The sequence below is a fragment of the Oncorhynchus mykiss genome, chromosome 26, assembly GCF_013265735.2.
Source record: "Oncorhynchus mykiss isolate Arlee chromosome 26, USDA_OmykA_1.1, whole genome shotgun sequence".
NCBI lineage: Eukaryota > Metazoa > Chordata > Actinopteri > Salmoniformes > Salmonidae > Oncorhynchus > Oncorhynchus mykiss.
The window spans coordinates 10936703-10956365 of NC_048590.1; the positions used below are offsets into that span (position 1 = coordinate 10936703).

The 19663-nt window shown below is 41.7% G+C and overlaps 1 protein-coding gene across 1 annotated transcript in view; it reads right to left on the reverse strand.

Moving 5' to 3' along the window:
- Positions 1 to 19663, reverse strand: part of kif6 (kinesin family member 6) — a 104412-nt gene that overhangs the window by 54499 nt on the left and 30250 nt on the right. The window contains exons 6-8 of the mRNA XM_021585670.2: positions 13951 to 14080; positions 1354 to 1560; positions 857 to 1000 (exon numbers count right to left, since the gene is read on the reverse strand). Of these exons, the coding sequence (XP_021441345.1) occupies positions 857 to 1000; positions 1354 to 1560; positions 13951 to 14080 (481 nt within the window). The remainder of the gene's footprint in view (positions 1 to 856; positions 1001 to 1353; positions 1561 to 13950; positions 14081 to 19663) is intronic.

Here is a 19663-nt window from a genome sequence, read left to right on the forward strand (position 1 = left end):
AATTTTTTCAGCAATCTACACACAATAACCAATAATGTCCAAGCGAAAACAGGTTTTTATAAATGTAAATATATTTTCCTTTACAATTTTCCACAAACCCTACCACCCCTCCCCTAATTGGAGTAAACTAATGAACAACAACACTTACTTCCAGCTTATGCATATTATATACATTTAAAGGACACAATCTATTTTACAATTGTTATCTTTTGTTTGTTTTTACTTCTGTTCTTCCACTACCTTCAACCCCTCCAATCTATTTCTGAAGACTATCCCGTTTGATTTCAAGTTGCCATATATTTTTTAACTGTGCTGTTTCACAAACGTTCTGAAACAATATACATTTTACATTAGTTATCTTGTTGTTATTAGTCCTGCCCTTCAGCTCCATTCAACCCCTCCCATCTATATCTCTTAACACCATCCATATTGGATTTCTATTAGCCATATATTTTTCAAATGTTCTGTGATGTTTCACAAAATAACCTTTCTATTCTCAGAGTTTCTACAAATTGTAAATTATAGATTAACATTTTTGGTAAAAGTATTATTATATTATTGATTGATTGACTATGACTTTTCAAATCACCCAGTAGTGCGATCTGCAGAGTTAGCTCCAGGTAAATGTTGCAAGGCATTGTCATTTTGTTGTCCCTCGTTTACCCAATTGTTTCCATATTTTTTTCCACAACCTAACTTGAAATCCAAAAGTTTGACTTCTATAAATCATGCATTAAAGGTGCAGACGCTTTTCAGAATAAAGAATTGGGTCTTTAATGTCAATGGGAGATTTGCACCAAATGTTCGCTGGTTACAAACTATAGGATTTGGCCCATGGTGAATGGGGAACACTTACATCAACATTTCTCTTGTCCACAGACACAGTGGCGATCATGGTGGTCATGCAGTTCCCTCCCAGGCTGTCCCGCAGCACCGACGTCATCATGGAATTTCGGTAGGGGATGTGCAAGCGGTTCTTCTCTGAGAGAGCAATGATGACCTGACTCAGAGAGAGAGGGAAGAAAGGGGAAGACAAAGAGGAATTTGAGTACTAGATCAGACGTATACAGGTTCCGCATTCTTTTATGCTATTTTATTCATTAAGAGGCAACAAGTGCAAAAACAAGCATTTCGGCTGATGGACAGAAATACTCCAACTATGAATTGCTCAGAGATTTAAGGTGCATTCAGAAGGATGACATCAAACATAGTAGAATGGCAAGGTACATCTTCTATGTCTGTGAGGGAGTATGCGTAAAACCCACAACAACCCTCCTCCTCCTCTCTGCTCTCCCCCTTGTATGACCTTGTTCCCCTCCCTATTTAAACCCCATGTGACCTCTGAACTCTGACCTGCTCCAGGTAGTGCAGTGACAGGTTGATGTACTTGGCCTCTGTGAGCAGCTGCCCACATACGCCTGTCTTGCCCACCCGCTCCGAGCCCGCCAGGTCCACCAGATGTAGCTTGGAACGCCGCACGGTGACCGAGCCGGGCTCACGGCCACACACGTGCATGGTGAAGATACAGTGAGAACGCGTGGACGCCTGGTTCATAGGGGTCTGGGGAGGGAAGAAGTAGAGAAAAGGGGCGGAGAGGGGGAGGTAGAGAGGTTGTATACCCAATATTTACCAGTATTTACTCCTCTTCAAAATAAAAGGTATGCAAACTGACACAGAGAAAGAAGAGGCGAGAGAGAGGAGATAGAGGGAAGGGAGAAAGAGAGAGAGGCAGGCATAGTGATGGTACCCACACTTTGCATCTAGGCCTAATCACCAATCATTTCTGCAATGCGCTCTCCAGTAGGTACTGTCGAAAAACACCCCCACAACATGAAATGTCTGAAATGACTGTCCAGACATTGACACAAGCACTTTCTAAATTCATCTTTCCTCAATTCTTTGCATCCTCTCTCCTAACCTCCTTTACAAAAGGCATTTGATGAGAAGTTCTGCATAGAGGAACATTGGACCTTCTCCAATACGGTTAAACAGGAGGCAAGGAGATAAGAGCGAGGAATTGCAGAAAGACGAATTGAGAAAGAGGCATCTTACCATCTTACTACAGGCATTCCCATGTCATTTCAGCAAGCCACGACACCCACCATCTCAGATTGCTATGAAATTGGTAAGATTAGCATTCCTGAAACATTATTTTGTTGAAATGTAATTTCATCTTGGAGAAATTAAGATAATTGATAGCACCCAAATTGGCAATTTAAATTTATAGGATTAATGTAATATTCAATAAATACGGTAAAGTACCAACATCCAATTTGGATCAAACTTCTTCCACCGGAGTACGACGAGGAATATTTTTTTGTTTGTCAAAAGCCACCCATGGTCATCCTCACAATTCAGGCCAGTCCTCCATGAAAGCAAATCAGTTTGACATTACAAAGACGACTTCTGCTTACACCAGATCAAAAGACAGGGGACGGTGTATTTCTCCGTCTATATCAAGGGACCAGGGTTCTGGTCGAGAAGCATGGTGTCGACTGCTCCTACAGTTTTGCTTCGGTACTGCAGTTCAACTGACGCTCAGCCCAGAAAGACAATTTCCATTCACAGCCACATAGATAAGTCAGACTAGAAAATTCCTAATAAGACACTTTATTCATCATCTTTGTGAACAAAACATCCAATGAATTATAACTGTCGCGGAGGCAGATTCTTCTTCTTCATCATTCACAGATATCAACCTTAAAAATGTATCTAACGTCTGCCTAGTTTTTGGATGATGTGATGATGTCGTTGCAGCTCCCAAGTGCTAATGCGCATGTGATGTTGGTCCGAATAAACCGGATGCAACCCGTATATAGGCGGTCCATGAATCGGCATATGCGAACGCGAGTAGATTACCTTGCAAACAACAGGCGGACATCTTGAATGCAGGCTCCAGTTCTTATTATACCTCCGTGATCTACACTATGTACAAAAAATTAAGAACACCTGCTCTTTCCATGACATAGACTGTCCAGATGAAAGATATGATCCCTTATTGATTTCACATGTTAAATCCATTTCAAACAGTTAAGTTTAAGGTGAGGAGACAGCTTAAGAAGGACTTTAATGCCTTGAGACAATTGGAGACATGGATTGTGTATGTGTGCCATTCAGAGGTTGGGCAAGACAAAACATGGAAGTGCCTTTGAACGGGGTATGGTAGTAGGTGCCAGGCGCACAGGTTTGTGTCAAGAACTGCAACGCTGCTGGGTTTTTCACACTCAACAGTTTACCGTGTGTATCAAGAATAGTCAACCACATAAAGGACATCCAGCAAACTTGACACAATTGCGGGAAGCAGTTGACATGTGGGGTCGAAGGAATTGTTGACCTGTGGAACGCTTTCAACACCTTCTAGAGTCCATGTCCCAACAAATTGAGACTGTTCTGAGGGCAAAAGGGGGTGCAACTCAATATTAGGAAGGTGTTCCTAATGTTTTATATACTCAGTGTATACACCAGCTAGTACATCATCACCACAAGGGCATGCTCACTCTCTCCCTATCCCTCCCTTCCCCTCAGTGGGAAGGACAACATCAAAGCCCTGACATGTGTGAATGACGAGCAATAAACATCTGGTTGGGGATGTACAAAAATGCTGAGGGTGATTTTCTGAGGGTTAAAAATAGCGGTGGGCCCAGAGAGAGTCAGGGAACAGGACAAGACAGACAGACACAGTTTGGCCTAGTGCAAGTGGTGGAACCATCCTCTTTGGAGTCCACACCCACTCCTCTGATATCATCTCAGCCAAGTCTATGGGCCGAATTAAGCCCTCCCCTTTCCGAAAGTCAAAAGGTGTACATGTAGGTACACTGCCACAAAATCGTGATTAGTCCAAATAATCAGTGATGCAAAAACCAGCACACCGGTTAAAATATTCCTCATGTCACCAGGGGTGTTCCAGCGGTCTAAGCCGCTGCTTATGGCCAATTTCAAGTATTCATAACAATCGGTAATCAGCATTTATGGACGCCGATTATGGCCGATTACATTGCATTTCATGAGGAAACTGCGTGGCAGGCTGATCACCTGTTACGCGAGTGCAGCAAGGAGCCAAGGTAAGGTGCTAGCTAGCATTAAACTTACCACATAAAAAAATATTAATCTTCACATAATTACTAGTTAACTACACATGGTTGATGATATTACTACCTCTCTGAACCACCCATACCGGATCCGGGATAATTGTCATCAGCAACGCTGAATAGCATAGCGCCACAGTCAAATAATATTACTAGAAAATATTCATATTCATGAAATCACAAGTGCAATATAGCAAAACCCAGCTTAGCCTTTTGTTAATCCACCTGTCGTCTCAGATTTTTAAATTATGCTTTACAGCGAAAGCAATACAAGCATTTGTGTAAGTTTATCGATCGCTCGACAAAACAATAAGTACACTTAGCATCAGGTAACTTGGTCACGAAATTCAGAAAAGCAATCAAATTAATAGTTTACCTTTGATGATCTTCGGATGTTTTCACTCATGAGACTCCCAGTTAGACAACAAATGTTCCTTTTGTTCCATAAAGATATGTTTTATATCCAAATACCTCCGTTAGTTTGGTGCGTTATGCCCAGGAATCCACCGGAAAGAGCGGTCACGACAACGCAGACAAAATTTCCAAATTCTATCCATAATGTCCACAGACAGTTCCGACACATACATACACGTGCGTAATCGAGGAAAAAAACAAAACATCAAAGATAATCGAGCGTAAATACACACAAGCTTAATCCCACACGAACTAAGGCAGGCAACAGGTGCCCTATATACACACAGAAATAAACGCTAATGAAACCAGGTGTGAAAAGGAGCACAGACAAAACAACCAGAAAAGGAAAAAGGGATCGGTGGCGGCTAGTAAACCGGCGATGCCGAGCACCGTCCGAACAGGGAGAGAGTCTGACTGAGCGATGGTAGGCAGCAGCAGGCTCGTAAACATTCATTCTAACTTTACTGCGTTTGACAGCAGCTCTTAGCAATGCTTGATTCACAGCACTGTTTATGACATCAAGCCTATCAACTCCTGAGATTAGGCTGGCAATACAAAAGCGCCTATTAGAACATCCAATAGAGAAATAGTCGACGAGTCATAATTCCTACAACAACTACAACCTAAAACTTCTTAACTGGGAATATTGAAGAGCTGGGAATATTGAACCACCAGCTTTCATATGTTCTGTGCAAGGAACTTAAACGTTAGCTTCTATACATGGCACATACTGCACTTTTACTTTCTTCTCCAACACTGTTTTTTCATTATTTGAACCAGATTGAGCATGTTTCATTATTTATTTGAGACTAAATAGATTTTATTAACAGTTGATGTCGGAGGTTTACATACACAGTAGACAAATACATTTAAACTCAGTTTTTCACAATTCCTGACATTTAATCCTAGTAAAAATTCCCTGTCTTAGGTCAGTTAGGATCACCACTTCATTTTAAGAATGTGAAATGCAGAATAATAGTAGAGAGAATGATTTATTTCAGCTTTTATTTCTTTCATCACATTCCCAGTGGGTCAGAAATGTACATACACTCAATTAATATTTGGTAGCATTGCCTTTAAATTGCTTAACTTAGGTCAAGCGTGTGGGGTAGCCTTCCACAAGCTTCCCACAATAAGTTGGGTGAATTTTGGCCCATTCCTCCTGACAGAGCTGGTGTAACTGAGTCAGGTTTGTAGACCTTGCTTGCACATGCTTTTTTATTTCTGCCCACACATTTTCTATAGGATTGAGGTCAGGGCTTTGTGATGGCCACTCCAATACCTTGACATTGTTGTCCATTTTGCCACAACTTTGGAAGTATGCTTGGGGTCATTGTCCAATTGGAATACCTATTTGCAACCAAGCTTTAACTTCCTGACTGATATCTTGAGATGTTGCTTCAATATATCCACAAAGTAGATGTCCTAACCGACTTGTTAATAAGACATTTGTGGAGTGGTTGAAAAACAAGTTTTAGTCACTCCAACCTAAGTGTATGTAAACTTCTGACTTCAACTGTATGTATTATATTACTTTAAAATAAGTGTTCATTGTTCATTGAATATTGTTGGCTATATTGGCTTTTTTTGGTCCTCCAATAATCGGTATCGTGTTGAAAAATCATAATCGGTCGACCTCTAGATTATACCACTGCAAACATTGGTTTGACTCCGACTGACTGCATTATCACACTCTCTCTCCACTATAGAAAATAGGAAAGGATAGGGACTGCCTCTGTCTCTTTGCCCAATCCATTGCCATATCCTCTAGCTGGAAGGTCATTTTTGATCTCATCATCTTCAGTCTCTCTTCCACTCCCTCATTCCCTCTCTTCCTTCTCTCTGTCTCACCAATCTCCCTCTTCCAATGTCACATAACTAACTCATCACTCCCTCCCTCTTCCACTCTCTCTCCCCTATTCCCCCCTCTCTATACCTCCTATTTTACCCAAATATATCTCCTCTCGTTGAAAACAGCAACACGAAGGGATGACTCAAACCCACCAGACCAATGTCTGTTTATCCACTAGCGAGCTGACACTGCACCACCTCTGTGTGCCTCTGACCGCACATTGACCAAACACTGACCACACGTCGACCACACATGGAGCGCATGGGTCTATGAGTCGGCAAGCTGTGAATGAGGGCTTGGGTAAAAAAATATATTTTAAAAAACAAGAGCAGGACCCCCTGACAGCATGCAGCTTGTGAGGACCACCAGGAGAAGAGTACTGAACAGTAAATCCCACTAGCAGTGAGGGGGAGTGATTATGGCGTTAAAGGGGCGAGGCCCGCATGTGGGCTGACCAGAGGTGAGGGACGAAGGGATAGAGGGAGGGACAGAGACCAGATGAAAGGAAAGACTTCCTGGTGGGGTGGAGGGTGGTTAAAATGTGTATTTCCTATCCGATGTAAAACAAATAAAAATGTAGCTACCAAATCTCAGAGCCAATGAGATCATGGTCTTCTGAGTGTTGGCGCAAATACTCAAGAGTGAGAGAACAAGGGAACGAAAATAAAGTGGTCTGATGTGGATAAATTGATGTCAGAGATTATTTGGGTTCCTTGAAGCACAAGGGGCTTCTAATGCAGGATCAAGCCCCAAAGAGGAACCTTTAACAAAAGGTTATTTGTGTGGGTGGACTGTTATGAATGGACACATGGGTTATACAGTGTTCCCCAGCTGTGCTTGATTGTCAGAGGACTAAAACAAGAAACAATGAATTTTACAACTTAAGACAGTGACTCTAGGTTGTCGAGCTCGGAACACTGAAAGAGTGTCCTTGCGCCCAATATGAGTTCCCCAATACAGTACTCCCCCATAGCCAGTTTGTTGAGGTTAGAGAAGCAGACCAACCAGAAGGTTTCCGGATCGAAACCCAGGTCCAACAGGTTGTGAACATAAGGACAGTGGGACCTCAGGGCTTTTGCTAAGGAAAAAGTGTTTCCAGAGACTACAGAGCATTTAGACTATACGACACTGTCCTAAGGTATACATAGTGCATTTGTCAATAATACAGAAGATTCATATTGATTGTCAGAGATTGTGTCCCAAATGGCACCCATATACACTATGTGATCATTTAAAAAAATGTATGTTTTTATTCGTCTAATGTTTATACTTTTTAACTCTGCATAATTGGGAAAGGGATCGTAAGTAAGCATTTCACTGTAAAGCCTACGCCTGTTGTATTTGGCGCATGTGATGAATTAAAATGTTATTTCATTTTGATTTGGGATACAGAAGAGGCTTGCTCAGGGGTTTTGCTCTGAGGTTGAGTTACACTGCTTTCAGACATTTTTATCAGAAATGTCATGACGGAGACATATCATTCACTAGCGATGTAGTATACACTTTGAAATTGTGGGGTAGGTTGTGTAGACAGCGGGCGAAAATAATGCAATTTAATATCAGGCAGCACCAAGCAAACAGTGGACGTCCTATATGGAATTACTTTTGTCCTTTTAATACCAAGCAAACCTTTTGAATGAGAAAATTCACAAAAAAATTGATGGACAGAAAAACATTCACCCAAAAGTATTGAGGGCTAAATAAAATTGCAAATAAATAATTTTGAGAGACAAAAACAAATGAATTGCAAATGGATGCAAAAGAAAAAAGTGAAACCATTGCAATGAAACGCTTCCCTCTTTGCCTATAATTTTTTATTTGGTTACACTACCGGTCAAAAATGTATAACACCTACTCATTCAAGGGTTTTTCTTTAGTTTTCCTATTTTCTACATTGTAGAATAATAGTGAAGACATCAAAACTATGAAATAACACACATGGAATCATGTAGTAACCAAAAAAAAGTGTTAAACAAATCCAAATATATTTTATATTTGAGATTCTTCAAATAGCCACCCTGTGCCTTGATTACAGCTTTGCACACTCTCGGCATTCTCTCAACCAGCTTCATGAGGTAGTCACCTGGAATGCATTTCAATTAACAGGTGTGCCTTGTTAAAGGTTCATTTATGGAATTTCTTTCCTTCTTAATGTGTTTGAGCTAATCAGTTGTGTTGTGGCAAGTTAGGAGGGATTTTCAGAAGATAGCCCTATTTGGTAAAAGATCAAGTCCATATTATGGCAAGAATACAGTGGCGTGCCGTGGCCTGGGGCCTGGACCTTCAGTGAGGTCCTACACAGTCCCACCCAAATTAATCCACCTCTTATTACCATCATTATGATGCCATGGCTCTAGACACTATACATTTAGACAGAATCGCAGTATAACCAGGAGTTGCGTCACCTTGAAATTGACATTTTTATTCAGAGAATTGCAGGGGAAGAGTACAATACCTTTTCATTGTGCAGCTCCATTGCCCTGCGCGCTTGTTCGTTGGGCTGTAGATCCACTCGGGTGTCCCCAAAAGTTTTCAAAAGCACCATTGCTTGTAAGAGCCCAGCCGTATTTTGGTGTCTCGTTGCTGCCTTGGTTAGACAACTCAAGTTTGCAAAGACAGTGTGGCTCCAAACACCAAATCGATCACTTGCAAATAATAGGCATTCCCAGCAGTACAGTTTGCAGTGCTTCTCGGAGCCTGTGAGCCATTGATAGCGCTCGTAGTTGGAACTTTGAAAGTGGCGAACGAACCCCTTTCCCGCCTGTGACAGGCTTTGTAGCGTCGGCCGACCTCTCCTGACAATGTCTAACTTTTCTTGAAAAGTTTGTCTTGAGAATGGGGTTATAATTATATCCTCGACCAAATCGATATCTTCTCCTCCTTCCGCCATTGTGGGTTGAAAAAACAGCTTAGTAGTAGGCAAATTAATTTGTTTATCAAATTCAGTTTCCTAGTTCTGAGGTTCTGCATAGACCTGCCCCTCAATATTGGTAATCCAATCAAAACACGTGCACGCACTACGCCTGCTAGCTGGCTCCTGTGTAACACTGGAGCCAGCCAGCAGGCATACAATAGCCAACTCTAAAGCTGATTGGTTGACACTAAATTTTAATTTCCATTCACTTTAAGCTACAACTGTTGATTCTGAAGGCCTGAGGGCAGATTTTAGACCCCTGGCAAAACATGATGGCTGAATATGATTGGATAAAAGATCTAACATAAAGACCAGCCCTCCAAATCTCAACCTGGGGCTAGAAGCAGTGAAACCAAGAGGAAAGCTATGAAGAGTATAACTCTTACTCTGGGGAATAATTTAATACATATTTGTGGGAAAATATATATTTTTTAAAATTATATTCTGATGATGTTTAAGCCAGCAGAGAAGGCCTTGCTGGCCCTGACGGCCCACCACTGCAAGAATAGCTCAAATAAGCAAAGAAAAATGTCCATCATTACTTTAAGACATGAAGGTCAGTCAATACGGAAAATTACAAGAACTTTGAAAGTATCTTCAAGTGCAGTCGCAAAAACCATCAACCGCTATGATGAAACTGCCTCTCACGAGGACCGCCACAGGAATGGAAGACCCAGAGTGGGCCGGATAACTTGCTAGCAACTTGTTTGTTACTGTATAAACTAGCTTGATTGCTAATTTCAGAAGTTAAATGTGTCAACTGTATCCCCTGAACTATTATCTTCAGCACCTAACTATGTTAGCTAGCTAACAGGCTAAGAAGCTAGGTAGCAAGTTGAGTCACACAAATTAATGTGGACATTTCTAGATAGCTGTAGTGCAACATAACCAAAGCAAAAACAAACGTTTTCTAAACACATCAATCTATGCATATACGGCCAAGAACAATAGCTCCAAGTTATATGTATTTGTAAAATTTGAAGAGACAAAAGATGGACATGACATTTCCTTAACATTCTTTGTGTTAATCCTTGGGGAGAGTTGACAAAGCTGTTGCTTGACTCAATAGTGTTAAAGCTGCAAGAAATGGGAATTAATGCATATAGCTTTTCCTTGCTAATGTCAACTGGAAAATTACAGGCATAAAGATGTGTTTAATTAGTTAATTGATTAGTCATGTCCATAGCAATCAGTATTTTAAGGATATACCCTTACTGTACACTTGGAGACCTGTGATAGAGACAATGTCCTACAGTGAACCGTTATTATTGTCCATTGAAGAATCACGGGTGTTCAAGTAACAGGTTACAATTTCCACAAAGTATTCAACTCATTTCCTTGATAATGCTTTCCAACATAAGATTAGCAGAACGTCACTAAAGAGCAAGAACATTTCTGTATTGTAATTCAATTTGCAGAACATCTTGAACATGTGTCTGGTAACAAATTTGCACTATAAACTTGGTCCGCCACAGGAGTCGCTAGAGCGCGATGGGACAAGGATATCCCTGCCGGCCAAACCCTCCCCTAACTCGGGCAACGCTGGATTAATTGTGCGGCGCCCCATGGCAGCGCTCCTGGTCGCGGCCGGCTGCGACAGAGCCTGAACTCTAACCATGATCTCTAGAGCCACAGCTAGTACTGCAATGGAGTGCCTTAGACCACTGCACCACTCAGGAGGCCCAAATTTGCACAATAAACTTGACTGAACGCAGTTCAGCGACAATAGATGAATCTGCTCTCAATCTTATCGGTACAGTTATAAATATTAGTAGTATTATTGGAGACAATGTGATATTCCTCCTCGGCCTCTCTCAGCTATGTGAAAAGGTCATCAGCCAGAATCGCCTGTGAAAAAAAAGACTATAAATTATCCAAAGAGGTTAACATGGGTGGAAACCACCCGAGCCTTTGTTGTGGCCTGCACACAGCCGGCGTCTAAGCAGGCCTCTTTTCAGGTGAGTTCTGCGGCTCTGGCCTCGCAATCTGCTTTGAGACACGGCAGAGGACGGATCATTCCGGCGATTGTGATAGGGAGTTCGATGAGAAGACATTTTCAGTGGGGAGAACAAGTATTTGATAACCTGCAAAATCGGCAGTGTTTCCTACTTACAAAGCATGTAGAGGTCTGTAATTTTTATCATAGGTACACTTCAACTGTGAGAGACGGAATCTAAAACAAAAATCCAGAAAATCACAATGTATGATTTTTAAGTCATTAATTTGCATTTTATTGCATTATTGCATTGCATTGACAGAGTCACACCCTGACCTAACCAAACATAGAGAATAATAAGGATCTCTAAGGTCAGGGTGTGCAAAATAGTGGGCAAATGTTGCACAATCCAAGGCAAGAATCCACAAAGCGTCTCAGAGTAGAAAATTGGTTGAAAATACTGAGAATAGAGACATTTTACTCCTACTCCTATGGGTAAAAAAAAAAACTATGCATGAAGCCTCTTTAGTCGTGAATCTCACCTAGTCGACAGATATTTATGACACCTCATGAGCTTTACTAACCAGTTAAGAGTTACCAGCAGGTGTCGTGATAATTGAAAAATGTCAGTGGAGTCAGTGGTTTCTACGCCACTTGCAATTGGTTTAGAGTTGATCAATACATAATCTAGACCTACATGCAACAGTAACTCTTGTGCATTTGACAATGATTTCACATTATGCTTATTTCACATGAATTGCACAAATACTTATAACCACTACGCTAATAAATAAACATGTTTTTCTTTCGATTATTTAATGACCTACATTATATTTCAAGTTCTCACTTTGGAGCGAAATATCACGTTGTCCAAAAATATGCCTAAATTGGGCATGCCTATAAATTCGGCAATTGGAAGGCATCTAGGGCTTATGTTAACTTTCATTGTGTTCAGTTCAAACAATGTATCTGGAGTATTTCTTCCTGTCTTATCCGGTGTCCTGTGTGAATTTAAGTATGCTCACTCCTGAGTCCTAGGACCATGCCTCAGGACTACCTGGCCTGATGACTCCTTGTTTGATCGGAGGGTAAGGGCTAGGGCCATCATTCCCCCCAGAAATGTCCGGGGACTTGCAGGTGCCTTGGTGGAAGAGTGGGGTAACATCTCACAGCAACTGGCAAATCTGGTGCAGTCCATTTGACCCCCCCCCCCCCCCCCCCCCCCCCCCCCTTTGTTCAGGGACACATAATTCAATTTCTGTTAGTCACATGTCTGTGGAATTTTTTCAGTTTATGTCTCAGTTGTTGAATCTTGTTATGTTCATACAAATATTTACGCATGTTAAGTTTGCTGAAAATAAACGCAGTTAAGGACGTTTTTTTTTTTGCTGAGTTTAGGTGTACTAGCCAATTATTTTAAGTCGCTCGGATTTAACAAATGAGGATGAACTGTCATTGCAAAACCGGTTGACCAATAGAGGGGCATCAATGAATGTGTCAAAACTTTTCAAAGAAAAGGCAGCGAAAGCAAAGGGCAGGGTAACATAACCAAAAAAAAAGCAACGATGGAAGCTTTTCATCGCAATTGCATTATCATTTAAAAGGTTTCAAAGATATATATTTTTGCATTAATATATAATTCATTTGTTCTTGCCTTTCAAAATTATTTCCTTGCAACATTATTTATTTGGGTATCAATACTTTTGGGTTAATGTTTTGCTTTCAATATCAGTATTTTGGATTGCAATAAGAATTTTGTTCTCAAATTAAAAAAGTTTGCTTGATTTTAAGTCACAAATGTAATTCCATGCTCCTAAAGACATTAGGCAACGTTACCAATAGGTCCCTTTAGGCATATTCACACTGCACCTTATCCCAGGGCTAAGAACCTCTTAGGGAGATTTTAGGCCGCAACTAAGCGAGTGTTCATATTTTCACATTTTAAAATGGGCTTGCGCCAACCTTAGCCCAGGGCTAGCCAGCTCTGCTCCAGAGCAGGGTTAGCACCGGATTTCAGGGCTAGCCCCAGAAACACAGTGCCAAAATAGCCAGTGTGAAACAGGGCTAAGAACCATGCCCAGAAAGCTCACTGTCCAATCAAAAATGCTGCACCGTCACCTAATTTACATATATTCGTGATGCCTGTAATGCATTCTGCAAGTTATTTTGTTAAGTAAATTCATACTACTTCATCCGTGCAAAAACATTGGTTGCAATGCCTAACAAAAATGGTTGCTGTGCAGGCTGGCTAACGTCTTCTAATTTAGCCAACTAAAGCTACAAACTCTCTGGAAGGGGGGGCAAACACTCCATTTGTCTGTTTTTATAACTTTTCTATTTACATTTAATTGGATATATCCATTAAATATTTTTGCATGATTTCACCTGGATCAGAAAAGTTGTATTGATGTCTCATTTGTGGTCAGCATTCTCTGTATTGTGGCAAGATCGAAATTCAAAAGTGAAACATTGTTTCGTAGGTCAGACAGCAAGATTTATACAAACCATCACTGTTGGAAATCAAATGCTAGGCTAGAAGCAAAAGGAAATAAGGTGCTAATAAAAGTCTCATTACTTATAACATTGTGTCCAGGGCTTTGGAATACAAGTGTGAATCCTTAGCCCAGGGTTAATAAATGCTTGTGTGACCACAGGCTAGCTAGCATTGTGAAAAGGCCTTTTTAGAGTTTTGGCGAGACGTTATCCCACTGACATCCTATCCTCCAAGCCCTTGCTTCCAACTCCTTACCTCTGCAATCATGCGATTGGTGTCTCCCAGGAAGAGCAAGTTGAGAGCCTCCTCCTCGTTGGCTGATTGATGGAGTGACAGGTTTCTCAGGTGTATGTTCTGGTCCGGGTCTTCCATGATGGTAACTTTCCTGTAGAGGCAAGATGGCAAGCACACACACAAATTTCACCAGCCTGAGATATTTTTTAATGAAAAAAATAGGCTGTTCATAATATCTGTTCAAAACTCAAACTCCAAAAGGGATCCATAGTGAGTAATGTGAGTATATAACGTATTCCTTTTTGCTTACTGTAATTTTAGCTTTATGTGAATGTGTGATATCTTAAATATCTGTGATTTATACATCATAAAAAATTGGCCTAATGACACTAACTCCACATTGAGGCTATTTAATAAGGTTACATAATTCCCCCCTCCCAGAGGCCAGCCTTCAATCCAAACAAACTGCATCTGCAAGGCTATGTCCCAAATGGCACCCTACTCCCTATATAGTACACTACTTTTCCCTATAAAGTGCACTTTTGGTTCAAAAGTAATGTGCTACATAGGGAACAGGGTGCCATTTGGAACACAGTCCAAGTCACTGGGCTACAGCTACAGCCCAGCGCCCTAGTCCGCTGTACACATGCTGTATCTACCCCATTCCCAGATTCTAATGTGATAGACAGATACAATCTGTATGCGTTCCAAATGGTACTATATTCCCTTTACTGTATAGTGCACTATTTTTGACCAGAGCCCTATGGGTGCACTATGTAGGGAATAGGGTGCCATTTAGGATGCAGGCTCTGAAAAACAAACAGTGGATGAGTTATTGCCCACATCAAGTGACATCAAATAGAGATGGCTTGTACAGATGCTGGGTGTCACATCCTAGGCCACAACCAGCAAAAACATCCCACAGGATTGATTGACTGACAGGGTCGAAGAGGATGAGAGGGCTGAGTGAAAGTTTGAAATCATGCAAATGGGTGATTGACATGTTGTTAACACAACGTCACACAATTATTATTATTATTTATTTTTTTAATTCACCTTTATTTAACCAGGTAGGCTAGTTGAGAACAAGTTCTCATTTGCAACTGCGACCTGGCCAAGATAAAGCATAGCAAATCGACACATACAACAACACATGGAATGAACAAAACATACAGTCAATAATACAGTAGAACAAAAGAAAACAAAAAGTCTATATACAGTGAGTGCAAATGAGGTAAGATTAGGTGAGTTAAGGCAATAAATATGCCATGGTTGCGAAGTAATTACAATATAGCAATTAAACACTGGAATGGTAGATGTGCAGAAGATGAATGTGCAAGTAGAGATACTGAGGTGCAAAGGAGCAAGATAAATAAATAAATACAGTATGGGGATGAGGTAGGTAATGTAGGATAGTTCTTGACCTTCCCTGCTAATGTTCGGTCATCAACGGTCATGATGACTTTACTGGGGTGCTATCCTTCTTAGCTCCCACTGGATATTACTGTGCCCCGATTCACTTGTATTTAAAAAAAATATGTATTAAACAATAGTGGATAGTACCTCCAACCAATGCTTGCTGATACCAATCAATGATCGTACCTTGGAAATTGTTGGAAATGGGTTATCATTGCGGGATCTTGTTTCACTTGTGAAATGCATTTTGATTCTTCATTAAAACATTCACAAATGTCAAAATGGACATGAATACTGAGTCAGAATGCAATGACAGCGAACACTGTAGGACAGGGGTTCCGAAACCTTTTTGGCCCACGACCCCATTTTGATAGAGTATCTGAAAATTAACGGAACCCCAACCACGTGAAAAAAAATTGTAATTAAAAGCCAATGTTAACTATTTTATTTGGGGCTATGTTAGTCAATTGAAATGTAAAAGTATTTCTGATTGTCTTATCAAGTCACCATCACATATTTCTAATGTGGGGCTATGACAGTCAATTGCAAATTAGTCTAACATAATGTATCTTCTCACCACCACTAATGAGATGGGTGTGTTTGATGCATGTCTCGTAGGAGCTTCTCAAAGTCAGGGGGTGTGGTCGACAGTGCGCACCTCATCTCTGCGGTCACATCCAACCTACGTAGATATTTGATTTTAATGCAGACGAGAGCATTGAATCCAGCTTCATGCAGATATGAGCTGACAATATAATGCTGTTTCTGTTAGAAACATGCTGTAACGACTCTCCTCTTCGTCTGATGATGAGGAATAGGAATCATCGGACCAACACGCAGCATGGTAAGTGTTCATTGTAAATTTAATTAAATAAATTGAACACTGAATGACAAAAAACAACAAAGTGAGTGAACGACACAAAACAGGAAACGACTACCCACAAAACCAATGTGGGCAAGAGCTACCTAAGTATGGTTCTCAATCAGAGACAACGATAGACAGCTGTCCCTGATTGAGAACCACACCCGGCCAAAAACAAATAAATACAAAAACATAGAAAAAAGAACATACTGTAGAATGTCTTATCACACCCTGGCCTAACCAAAATAGAGAATAAAAAGCCTCTCTAATGCCAGGGCGTGACTCCGGCCGCAAAGGTGCGGACTCCGGCCGCAAAACCTGACTCTAAAGGGGAGGGTCCGACCGAGTGGGCCTTCTTTACGGCGGCGGCTCGGGTGAGGGACGTGGACCCCGCTCCACCTCAGTCTTGGCCCACTTAGGTGGCGCCTCCGGACTGAAGGGCGGCTCCGGCGCCTCCGGACTGACGGGCGGGCGGCTCCGGCAGCTCCAACTGACGGGCGGCTCCGGCAGCTCCGGACTGACGGGCGGCTCCGGAAGCTCCGGACTGACGGGCGGCTCCGGAAGCTCCGGACAGACGGGCGGCTCCGGCAGCTCCGGACAGACCGGCGGCTCCGGCAGCTCCGGACAGATGGGCGGCTCCGGCAGTTCCGGACAGACGGGCGGCTCCGGCAGCTCCGGACAGACGGGCGGCTCCGGCAGCTCCGGACAGGAGGGAGGCTCCGGCAGCTCCAGACAGACGGGCGGCTCGGGCAGCTCCAGACAGACAGCGGCTCTGGCCGTGTTTGTGGCAAAACGGCTAACAAAGTCAAGGTATTGGAGTGGCCATCACAACGCCCCTCAATCCTGTAGAAAATGTATGTCCATTTGGAAGACCCATTTGCGACCAAGCATTAACTTCCTGACTGACGTCTTGAGATGTTGCTTCATTATATCCGCATAATTGTCCCTCCTCATGATGCCATCTAATTTGTTTAGTGCACCAGTCCCTCCTGCAGCAAAGCACCCCCACAACACGATGCTGCCACCCCCGTGCTTCATGTTTGGGATGGTGTTATTCGGCATGCAAGCCTCACACTCTTTCCTCCAAACATAACAATTGTCGTTATGGCCAAACAGTTCTATTTTTGTTTCATCGAACCAGAGGACATTTCTCCAAAAAGTACAATCTTTGTCCCCATGTGCAGTTGCAAACCGTAGGCTGACTTTTTTATAGCGGTTTTGGAGCAGTGGCTTCTTCCTTGCTGAGTGGCCTTTCAGGTTAAGTGGATATAGGACTCGTTTTACTGTGGATATAGATACTTTTGTACCTGTTTCCTCCAGCATCTTCACAAGGTCCTTTATGTTGTTCTGGGATTGATTTGCAATTTTCGCACCAAAGTATGTTCATCTCCAAGAGACAGAATGCGTCTCCTTCCTGAGCGGTATGACGGCTGCATGGTTCCATGATGTTTATACTTGCGTACTATTGTTTGTACAGATGAACGTGGTACCTTCAGGAATTTGGAAATTTCTCCCAAGGATGAACCAGACTTGTGGAGGTCTACACATTTTTTTTCTGAGGTCTTGGCTGATTTCTTTTGAATTTCCCATGATGTCAAGAAAAGAGGCACTGAGTTTGAAGGTAGAAATGTCCTTGTTTTTGAAAGAAAACATCAAATTGATCAGAAATACAGTGCAGACATTGTAAATGACCATTGTAGCTGGAAAAGGCAGATTTTTAATGGAATATATTCATAGGCATACACAGGCCCATTATCAGCAACCATCACTCCTGTGTTCCAATGGCACGTTGTGTTAGCTAATGCAAGTTTATAATTTTAGAAAACCCTTTTGCAATTATGTTAGCACAGCTGAAAACTGTTGTTCTGATTAAAGAAGCAATAAAACTGGCCTTATTTAGACTAGTTGAGTATATGGAGCATCAGTATTTGTGAGTTCGATTACAGGCTCAAAATGGCCAGAAACAAATAACTTTCTTTTGAAACTCATCAGTCTATTCTTGTTCTGAGAAATGAAGGCTATTCCATGCGAGAAATTGCCAAGAAACTGAAGATATCATGCAACGCTGTGTATTACTCCCTTCACAAAAAGGGCTCTAACCAGAATATAATGAGCAGTGGGAGGCCCCGGTGCACAACTGAGCAAAAGGTCAAGTACATCAGAGTTTCTAGTTTGAGAAACAGACATCACACAAGTCCTCAACTGGCAGCTTTATTAAATAGTACCCGCAAAACGCCAGATGAGCAGAAGAACATAGACACTGGACAGAGGAAGATTGGAGAAAACTGTTATGGACAGACCATTCTAAGTTTGAGGTGTTCGGATGACAAAGAAGAACATCCGTGAGACGCATAAAAAATGAAAAGATGCTGGAGGTGTGCTTGATGCCAGTTGTCAAGCATGGTGAAGGCAATGTGATGGTCTGCGGGTGCTTTGGTGGTGGTAAAGTGGGAGATTTGTATAGTTTAAAAGGGATCTTGAAGAAGGAAGGCTATCACTCCATTTTGCAACGCCATGCCATACCCTGCGGACGGTGCTTAATTGCAGCCAATTTCCTCCTACAACAGGAAAATGACCCAAAGCTCAGCTACAAACTATGCAATAACTATTTCGGGAAGAAACAGTCAGCTGGTATTCTGTCTATAATGGAGTGGCCAGCACAGTCACCGGATGTCAACCCTATTAAGCTGTTGTGGGAGCAGCTTGACCGTAAGAAGTCAAATCTCTTCAGATGACCTCAACAATTTGACAACTAGAATGTCAAAAGGTCTGCAAGGCTGTAGTTGCTGCAAATGGAAAATTTTTCTTTGAAGGACACAATTATTATTTCAAATAAAAATCATTATTTATAACCGTGTCTTCATCTTGACTATACTTCCTATTCATTTTGCAACAACTTTCTTGTATGTTTTCATGGAAAACAAGGACATTTCTTAGTGACCCAAAACTTTTGAACGGTAGTGTGTGTGTGTGTGTGTGTGTGTGTGTGTGTGTGCATATATATACAGTGCCTTGCGAAAGTATTCGGCCCCCTTGAACTTTTGCCACATTCCAGGCTTCAAACATAAAGATATAAAACTGTATTTTTTTGTGAAGAATCAACAACAAGTGGGACACAATCATGAAGTGGAACGACATTTATTGGATATTTCAAACTTTTTTAACAAATCAAAAACTGAAAAATTGGGCGTGCAAAATTATTCAGCCCCCTTAAGTTAATACTTTGTAGCGCCACCTTTTGCTGCGATTACAGCTGTAAGTCGCTTGGGGTATGTCTCTATCAGTTTTGCACATCGAGAGACTGAAATGTTTTCCCATTCCTCCTTGCAAAACAGCTCGAGCTCAGTGAGGTTGGATGGAGAGCATTTGTGAACAGCAGTTTTCAGTTCTTTCCACAGATTCTCGATTGGATTCAGGTCTGGACTTTGACTTGGCCATTCTAACACCTGGATATGT